The sequence below is a fragment of the Labrus mixtus genome, chromosome 14 (genome assembly GCF_963584025.1).
Source record: "Labrus mixtus chromosome 14, fLabMix1.1, whole genome shotgun sequence".
Lineage (NCBI taxonomy): Eukaryota > Metazoa > Chordata > Actinopteri > Labriformes > Labridae > Labrus > Labrus mixtus.
Window position 1 is genome coordinate 12,856,258 of NC_083625.1, and position 10,369 is coordinate 12,866,626.

General features: G+C 38.7%; 1 protein-coding gene across 1 annotated transcript in view; it reads left to right on the top strand.

Moving 5' to 3' along the window:
* gabra6b (gamma-aminobutyric acid type A receptor subunit alpha6b) overlaps positions 1-9,141 on the top strand; it is a 30,293-nt gene extending 21,152 nt beyond the window's left edge. Inside the window, exon 10 of the mRNA XM_061055135.1 lies at positions 8,171-9,141. Coding sequence (XP_060911118.1) covers positions 8,171-8,183 — 13 coding nt within the window. The 3' untranslated portion in view covers positions 8,184-9,141. The remainder of the gene's footprint in view (positions 1-8,170) is intronic.
* Positions 9,142-10,369: the final 1,228 nt, after the last annotated feature.

Genomic DNA, 10,369 nt, shown 5'->3' on the forward strand with positions numbered 1-10,369 from the left:
AATTGTATTTTACGTAATTAGCACACGTTGTATTATGTACCTAATGTTCCAACTTTACTGACAGATTTAATGAAACTTAAAAGAGAAGTGAACTTCGACAAAAATCAAACATGGACTTTTATACCAGAATATAACCTGGTCTCCTGGACAAAGATCTTGTTTCTTTGACACAATCATTACATCTAAAGACTATTCAGTCTTTTTACTCCAAAATTGAAACTATACAACAATACAACAACATGCAAAAGTGTTGTTAAAGGGTACCTAGGCCATCATATTGTGACACTATTGGCCTCTGACCAATCTGCAGTGGTTGACCTATGGGACCAACAATGGTGGCTTCTATAACACATTAATCCTAAAGGAAAATGTGAATGAGTCTAAGCCAGCATGCCAGTTTTGAAATCCAGCAGATGGGTTGCTGCTGTGAGAATATAAACAAGGCCAGACTCTTCTCTACATCTATAACCTTTAATCTTGTGTACAAAGTGTTCTGCTACAGAGGTTTAAAAATTTTTATCAGAATAAGATTTTAATGAATTGCTTTTATGGAATAAGGAAAAGATCAAAAATCTGTCCACAAAGTTTTCTTTGCCAGCTTACAAAGCTGATGCTCAGCTGGTATCATCAGAGTTGTTTGAGCTGAATATACATTACTTCATTTACAGTGAGATGTCCACGGACAGATGCAGATGGTAATCTGTTAAGTATATGTAACACATTGAGACTATTGTGTAAGTCAAGTATATTATCAGTATATTACATGGAACCATTTAAATTAAAACTATATTTAGAACTACATGTAGTACTATATGTAGAACTGCTCTATTAAGGCATGAATACTGTACATAATTCAAGATGTATTGGTAACTTGTGTGTGTTTGTTTGTGTGTGTATGATGGAGGGTAGTATGTGGATGTACAGTATGTATCCGTCTCTATTATATGTTTATTTTCCTTTTTTATGCGTGTCTGCCAGCCTGAAAGCCCATCATTTATTCAGCAGCCACAAAAAGCACTTACTGCTCTAATAATTTACCATATGGCTTTTCTTAATGTATCAGCATAGTTGAAGAATGGGCACAGGCTTCATACAGTCGTTGAATTATAATTGCATTGCAAGACCACCGTGCAATGCTGGCAGGCTTTGTATTTGTCATTCAGTGTTTTGCACTGAGTCCAGCTCTGCAGTGCCAACAGGCTGAAGTCCTGAATAGCCTGTAGGTGTTTGTTTTCTTCAAACACAGTGAACCATAGCTTCAATGATGGCACTAAAAACACAGTAAATTCTAATTTGTATCCCAGTTTTAAAAAAAAGAAGAGTTTTTTGTTTTTTTTTACTTCAGGGCTATTTTCAAGACATAGAATACATTGAATCTGCTGAGCTAAATGTAAGGCTCTGCAAAGACACCACAGTGCCTTAAGCTAAATCTCAAGATGTTCAGTAGCAACACTGATTTTAAAGCCTCGTGAGGAACGTTCAGTTTGCGTTGATTTTGGCGCTTTCTGTGGACAAAAAGATATACAGTACCCTTATCTCCCTGCTGATCTTGTCCTGTTCATGTCTAGTGTTTTTTAATGAAAAATCATATCCTGCTTATTTTTTTATTTTTATTTTTTCAGTCAATCCTAGCACTCCTTATTAAATATTTGCCCCAGGAAATGCAAAATGAAATATGTTTCCGTAGCTTGTTACACACCCAAACTGAAGCCAGAACATAGATAGGGCAACAGGCCACAGGCCTCAAAGGCTGTACTTGGACATAACCTGAGATATGTCTTGATGAGTTTAATAGCTGAGAAGCTTCCATATCTAAAGGAAACACTGACTGGAAGAGCAAACAGCAGTATAGCAGGGCAATGCTGAGCTTTCTATTGATATATATAATTTGCTTTTAAAATTGATCTAGGAAATTCATCAACAGCATCAACTGCCCCGGAAGAAAATATTCTAAACATTCAAAAAAGAAAAGCCATATGGAGGAGTTTTCTGCAGTTTTTTTTTCCCAGTTGTCTTCAAGTAAGTCTCTCTGAATAGTCTTTTAAAAAATGCTCTCTCAACAACAGAAAACCATTAAGGTCATAAACATCCTCCAGTTTTTGAAAAATGTGATGTTCAAGCTGTTCAAGGAGAAGAAGAGAAATGGGCAGAAAAAACTCTTTTAAACTGTTAAAGTGCTCATCTATTCAGCTGGCCTATCGGGGAAATGTCCTGTCATCTCCAAAATCTCAAGGTTTCCTGCTATCTTTCTAGCATCAGTTTGAGAGGCAGCAAATATCCACTTTGCCTGAAATTATCCAGATTAACTCTATGCGCTTGTTTCTTTTTCAAGTGTTTCCAGAGAAACACTCAGGCTTCTGCAGTTTCTTGCTGACGTGGTTGATCTGATACAATATGTTGTACCAGATTACCTTGCACAGCACAAACCTCCATGTCATTGCCTCACTCACAATGCTGGTATGTGGAAATTGTCTCCAAATCCTTCTTATGCTCTGATTACTGTAGAGGTTTTATGGTGGAGTGCTTGAAAAACTTTCATAACAAATTGTCTCCATGTTCATTCAGTTTTGATGGTTAATGTAGTCAATTGAAGCATTAGATTCCTCAGTGTGCTACAATAACAGAGAAACTAAACTTTTGGCATTCTACAGGCTTTTCAGCAGTGCCTTAATATGCTTTAATTCGTTAGCCGTTTACTCTAGTTTGAAAAGAAAGGCAAAATATCTAAGCCACCCTGAATACTATACAAAAACAGCCTTGCTAAAAATGTACAAATATCTCTTCTTGTTGCATACTTTGATAGCTTTGGCAAAGAAAGCAAAGGTAAAGCTGCTGAAGTTGCTAGCAGTTAGTTGTGGCCAGTGTTTGGCCTGAACACACTCATAGTTTCAGTGACAGTCTAATGAATGGGTCAGTTTGCAAATCATGATGGAAAACATAAGCGTCAGTCACTCTGGAGCTGTGAACAACTGCTCACGCTTGGAGGTATGGAGGGCTCCAAACACTGTGTACTGATGTCGGATATGTGACCCCTGGATGCATCTCACATAACATGCATCTGGTATGCTTTTCAAAGTAAAAGCTCCATCTATTTGATATTTTCTGAGACTACCTGCATTTTCACACAATAATTTTATTCTTAATTGTTCTGCAGAACATTATGTTTAATGACACTTGCAAAACTGTTTAGCTCTTTTTGGTGTATCAGCTAAACCTTCTTGGAAAAAATAAGTAGTCTATTATATTGGCTGTACATAGACATGTACATAATTTGAAAATGTCAGGTTATTGGCGGTATTTAATTTTTTGTTATATTCCTCTTGTTCTCTCCTCTCCCCCTATAGTCTAAAGGCCCTGACACACCAAGCAGACGGCAAAGAACTAGTGGCGACGAATGCCGCCTGTGGCGTCGACTCTCGAATTGGCCGACGGGGGCCGACGGGTAGCGACGGAGCCGGACTCACCGCAAAAACTAGGGTGACTGGGTGACTGTTCACCGACCGGCAATCTCCTTGGTGTGTCAGGGCATTAACATAGAACAACTCTGTCACCCTTCACAGGTGCTGCCTAGGGTGTTTTAGAAGTTAAGTTTATTTCAATCAGCATACTAACAAGCTTTATTGATCAGATGGACTGTGTAAAAGAAATGGACGTAGCATCACCCTATGGTTTTCAAATACCCACTTTGAAGCTGTTGCCATCTTAGTTTTTTGGGACCAGAAGTGACCATATTTGAATGATCAGAGAGCCATGTCTCCATAATGCTTAAATGGATGCGTTGGAGGCAACTTTTCCATCACTGGAAGTATACCTTAATTTATCATTGATTTATCAGAAACTGGTACAATATTTGCAAAAAGAAACATGATGCTGTATTAAAGAAGGCTTGACTAGGGATTGAGGCCATTACATTGAATGTTAGCTTAGGCAATATATCAACTCCAAAGCAGTGTCAATTTCCCCCTCTCATTTATGCCATTTTTTTTTCAACCAGAGGAGTAGCCCCCTGCTGGACTTTAGAAAGAATGCATGTATAAGCACTTGAGCATTTGCTGCATTTTTTAAACTTAGAGACTACATCTATACTTCTAATATACAATCAACACAGGAGAGACAGCATGCTTTAGTTCACAAAACCGATAGAGGTTTCTGAGATATAATCATGAAAGGCATAACATAGTGTTATGCAGTAGTAACAAATCATTGTGGTTTCTGATTCCTGTTTGATGTGATGAAACTCTACAGTAATAAGAGCAGAAATCTGTGTGATTGAGGGAGTTCAATGAGACTGTGAGGATGTGCAAAAACTGCACATGTATATGACAGAAGTCTGCTGGACTTTGGTATGGTATTTTCATTAGGCTTGATGTTGCCACAATGTTATTCAATCAGATTTTATATCTGGCTAATGTAGATGCATAAAAAAACAGGTGTAAATGAGAGTTAAAATTACAGTGATGCACATTTAATTGAGCTGAACTGTGAGTCTTTACAGAGACTTACAAAGACTCAAGCTGTAGTGTAAAAAAGAAAGCAGTCCTGCACAGCTGAATCCCACGACATGGTACAATACTTCACACTTCCACAATTAACACTTTACGGTTCATTACTATTTTTATTCAGTACCACCCACACTGGTGACCCTTTGATTCTGAGTTAGTTCCATCTTAATCCAAGTATTACTACTAATACATAAAAGTCAGTTCACTGCACAGAAATAAATATCCAGCTCAAGTGGCTCAAGCTGAAAGCGGATCACAGTAAGTGCAGCAGCTCCCTTTCATTCTTTGTAGCTTTGCTTTTATCATAGAAGGTACTCTCACAAGGCTGAGCTGGACCAGAAGAGAACTCCGTTTGTGTCAGCGTGTGTGCAGGTGGATTTGTGTGCGTGTCTACTTTTGTGAAGATGCAGGCATAGAAGTGTATTAATGTGCCATGGCAGCAGTGCCTACCGACTCAAGGCTATTTTAATGAATAGCGCCATTCAGGGCGAGACATGAAGGAAACAAATTTGCTGAAAACACTTCCTCCTGTGAAGGGCCCCAGCTGGTTGCTGACTGGTTGCTGCCTGGCTGGTGCGCTGACTGTTGTATGTGTGTCGGAGCGGGTACAGCAGGTGATAAGCCCTTCTTCTCTTTATTGCCCATCAGAGTGCCGGGCTTGAAAAACAACTTGCCCATTGTTGCACGTAAATCAAAAGCACTAAATGCTGTTTCCAACTCAATTCCTATTTTGGACTGCAGGGCCAGAGCCATAAGTTTGGTGTAATGATCATTCAATTACAGGCCACTCACACAGGGAGCGAAGAAGACCGATAGAAACAGCGATCCCCCATCTATCATATTTCTCTCGGCGGTCTTGTGGGAATTGCTACATCTGCCTTTGTCACCTAGTTTGTGTGTGCTTGCATGAATGAATTTCTCACACATCTACCTGTGTTTACATGGACGCCTGTGTGCACGCTGAAGCGTAAAACATTTACAAATCCTTCTCGAGAGATAAATTGTTATCACACAGGAAAACTGCTCTTTGTCCCTGATTTGGTCTTCACTCTCTCTCTCTCTCCCTCTCCTCTGTCCCACTATCCCTCACACTCAATTGCTTTCTCTATTTCCCACTTTATCTCAGTGTCACTCTCTCAGACACACTCTCTTCCTCACTATCTCTTTTCTCCCCCTCGCTCTCTCTCTCTCTCTCCCATGCTGAACTACATGTACTCTGCTCCCTCTATGATAAGACAGGACAAACCAACAAGCCAATAAGCAGAGTGATGTCCCTCAACCTCATCTCCACAGCATTATCATACAGTCATTTTAGAGCAATGGGGAATCCGCTCTGTAATGACGATATAGAGTCATCTGTTTACTTGAGCAATTACAGTTAATGTAGCAGGGCAGCCTTTTTCAAAGAGAAATGGTCGAACCACCAAAGGTCAAAAGTTCAGTCACTGCAAGAGACAATTAGTCTGTCAGCAGTTGCATGAACTGCCATGAATGCATGAATGTGCCCCAAAGCAAAACACTGAACACTACTCACTCATTTATGACACAGCAGATTCAATTAGGAGTTATTAGTTGCAAGAGGGGCTTTTTCACTACTAAAGTTACAACTATTTAGAATGCTGCCAACAGATGAGACTGGCAAAAGCATAGCTGATGTCTTCAGAAAATGTGTAGCATTGTACAATGTGGACAAAAAGCAATGTGTGTTAAATGTTCATATATGTCAGAACATTTTGAATTGTATTATTATTATTCATGCATAGATATCAGGCATCAACCTACACAATAGTTTAGATTTAGACCTTATAATCGAATGGTCAGCTCCATTTTGTTCATTTGAGCTCTTACTTCTTGCAATATTTGGAATGATAAGTTGAAGGTGACATTTTAAAAGCCTCCAGAAAATGTGTCTTGAAATAGTGAATGAATGAATAAATAAATAAATATTTTCCTTTCGGGCCTCTCAACACAGCCCATCCCTTATGGTTTTATTCAGACACATTTAAAGAAAACATTAGCGCCATCACGCTGGCCCAAAACAAAACATATACAAAAAATGGGTAGTAAAAATGCATATGCTTTGTTGTCCACATAATTGTTAACACAATCTTCATATACGTGCAGCATTAACTGAGATGCCCCTTTTTGTTCTTAAAGGTTTGGATACAATTACAAAGCTAAACCCCACCACCACCTCGCTCACGTTTAATATCCAATGGGGGGAAATGGATCAGTACCTGCCAGCTCTAAACCCTGACAGCAGAAAATAGACAAACACATTTATGCTCAAGAACCCCAGGAGTAAATTATAGGCTTGCAGACAATACTAATAATGGGTGTAATAAGCCAAATAGCTCCAATGACATTTCTTACAATTCGGTCTCAGAATATATGACATAGTTGGTATAATATTAATTTTAGAATTGTGTCTTAAACTAAGGCTGCACAATAGTTTTGTGTTTTCATTTATATCGAAATATAAGCATGGGCAATAAGCATATAACAAAAGTCTAGATTTATTGATATAAATGAGAAAAATGCATGTGTGCATTGTTAACTAGTGGATGTAGACTTGGGCTCATACACCACTGTAATGCTGTGAGAATAACCTTAAAAAAGCTACCCTCAGACCAGTTGGTTCCAATTTAGTGGTGGAAAACAAAGCTGGTTGTTTTTAATTGCTATCGATGTAGAACAAACCTCCTCCATGACTTGCTTTTTTATTTTCATTGGCTAATTTTTGAGACACTGGTGTGCGGGTCTTTGCATAAATCTAACCAACTGACATGTCAAATGGTTAGTGTCAAACTTTATTATGCACAGGAACCACTCACAGAAACACACATTTGTACTTCGGCTGCTTTAAATGGTTTATGTACATCAGGTGATCTAATTTAAACCAACAAAATCCATATGGAGTAATTGTATCCTACCAAGATGGAAGTGCACAATAGCAGCAGATGCAATTCATTGGCAAAGTATGTGCACTTTAGAAAGTGAAACAAACTTAAATCAACTAACTTTAAAACAGTTTTGGCTTCATGTTTGGCCTTTAAATCACATGGATACTGAACATGATCTGCCACCCGAAGGCCTCTTGTCTACCTAACAATCCAAAACAAAGAAAGTTAGCCCTTTCTATGCCAGCAGCCTTGTACAGTAAGTTTTCTGGCTGGGAAAGGCTCACAATGCTGTCAAAAGTGCCTCCTGCTTTAACACATCAGGCGGAGGAGGTGGAGGTGTGAACTACCTGGCAGAGGTACCCAGACGAGCTTCACAGGGTCTCTGTGAACAACACTGGCAGCGAGGGACTGAATAATTCCAAATTTTAAATTCAGCCTGGAATGAATACCAGCCTCCACAGCATCCCTGAACCAGAGCATGCTGTTACATCATCCCACTGTGCTTTTGTGCTTGTGTTTGTGCAGGCAGATGTGAAATGAAGTAGGTGTGTGTGTGTAGGTGTGTGTATGCATAAATCTGTGTGTTTGAATATGTTTTAAAAGATCCATAATTCGAAGCAGACCTTGATTTTCTCCGTGCAGCATAGCAGGATGCTCCTCTCTCTCTCTCTCTCTCTCTTCCTGTCTCTGCTTAACACACACTGAATACTTGGTAGCCATCTTTTTACTGACTCTGTCTTTATTTCTCTGTCTTCTGTCTTACAGGGACACCGTCTAAGCCAAGAGTTCGACTCAAGTGCACAGGAACACACAGAAACACATATATATATATATATATATATATATATACATATATATACTCAATAAATAGATGACAAACGTTTGCCAAGCATTCTTTTATGCCGCCTCAGTGCATTGTATTTCTTTTTAACTCCCTCGGAAAGTGAGTGTGTTCAGAGCAGATGAACCAGCTCCAATTGCCAACTTGACCCGGGAGCTCACAGCCTGTGTGCCCCAGGTTCTGGAAACGTTTCAAACAGGTATTAAATCTCTCGCTGTTTCCCTCATTTCTTTATTTCTCTTCGCCAATATTTAAAAAAAAAAAAAGCCACACATGATGACACTTTTTCTGTATCTGTCTCGATTCCCTGCTCAAGTCTATGGGGCAAGATGTAGCTTGCTAGGCTAGCTAGGCTGCAGAGCCAGGGGGCAGAGCCACGACTTTGTTCTTCGTAGTTATTTCTGTATGTGTGCAACATGCATGCATTTCCACACGAGAGTGATTTTGCATGAGTTGAATATATCCCGTTCCCTATAATGATACTTAGGACACACAAGGTGGGTGAGTGCTCTCTCTTTCCTGACTGGATACATTGTGACTGACTGACTAGCAGGAACTCTCTCACTTCCAGCCCTCCTCCTTCTTTCCACTCCTCATTTTCTTCCCACAACACCCATTTGCAACAGCCTTTTTTTTTTGGTTCATTGGCTTAATTTCCCTCCGCTGATGGAGTACAGAAGATGTGGAGCACAATCTTTAAAGTGTTTTTATGGTGTGTTCCAAATATGCATTGCCCTGGTTGAATATTCACTTTGACATGCAGATTCAGACAGAAAAGAAAAAATATCATGTCAGATATTTAAAACAAAAAGAACATGCACACATACTAGAAGCTTACATTTAAAGTTTGTAATGTTTTCCACATTGACAGGGTTGCTTGCCCTAGATTTTTTTTTTTTAAATATGAAATGTCAGTGCATAATTTAATGATAAGTACGGAACGAGTTGTCAAAGTCTAAAGCTGTGATATGTCTGGTATTTTTTTTTTAACCCAGAAACACCCAAAACCTGCCTCCAGCAATAGAATATGCAAGTTGTACTAGATATTTAATGTTTGCTGGAGGAATCAGTTTAAGCTGCAAAATGTATGACACAAAACACTTCATTGCAACCCCATTAGATGTATCCACATGGAAGAAAAGTGTGACAAACATTGACAAAAAAATAGAAGAAACATAATGATACATATATAGAGAGAGAGTTCATCCTCTGCTGTACATACACTTGTGAGCATCTCACACAGTACAGACTTCATGTATCCTAGTAACAAATGTTCATTCCCAGGAGCTGATTAAAGCCTTTATGTGCTAACACTGTTATCATCTTCTTGTTTATTGTTGCTATTTATTGTAGTCATTTAATTGAAGTAAAGGACTCCTACACTGGTTGCCAATTAATTCTGGAGTCGACAGCTCTGGCATCTGGTTTTCATTATGAAAGCAGCAAAAAATAGAAACCTAAACCTATCATCATCAATTATTCCAAATGCCAAAAACGTATTCATTAATAATCCACTTGTGTGGATTTGCATACGATTACACACCATTTCCAATTAAGCAGAGAGGGTAACACGTTTAAGCCATGTGGGCTTCTATATATAAGCTGATGTGTGTTTGCCTCCTCATGACATCCATCATCCACGAGGATGTTCTCATTAAAGAGTCTCTTAATAACACAGTCAGGTTTTGAAGTGATAAAGCTGCACACTGCAGCAAAAGGTTACTCTAGTCTTGAAAAATGGACACTTCCTCTGGTGGTTTTGTTGATATTTCATTTTTATGAAAATTCACACAAAATAACTGTTTAAAAAAAATGTGCAAATGTGAAGTTACTGAGGTGATATGACTTCCTGGTCCTTTAATATTGTCTTATGTTTATTTATTTTTTATTGCCGGTTTGTAAGGATGCTCTTTGTTTGTTGTATATATTTATGTCTTTGTTATGAGCACTTTCAAAGGACCAACATAGGAAGCTCCGTTCAACAAAAATGACATTATAGATGAATAATGCATGATTAAAACGTTGCATCATGAACTTTTTAGAGAATCAAAATATGCAATGCAATAAAAAATGCAATATAGCCTCTGGTCGGACTCCCAGGGTTTGGATCCAATGCTCTGAAC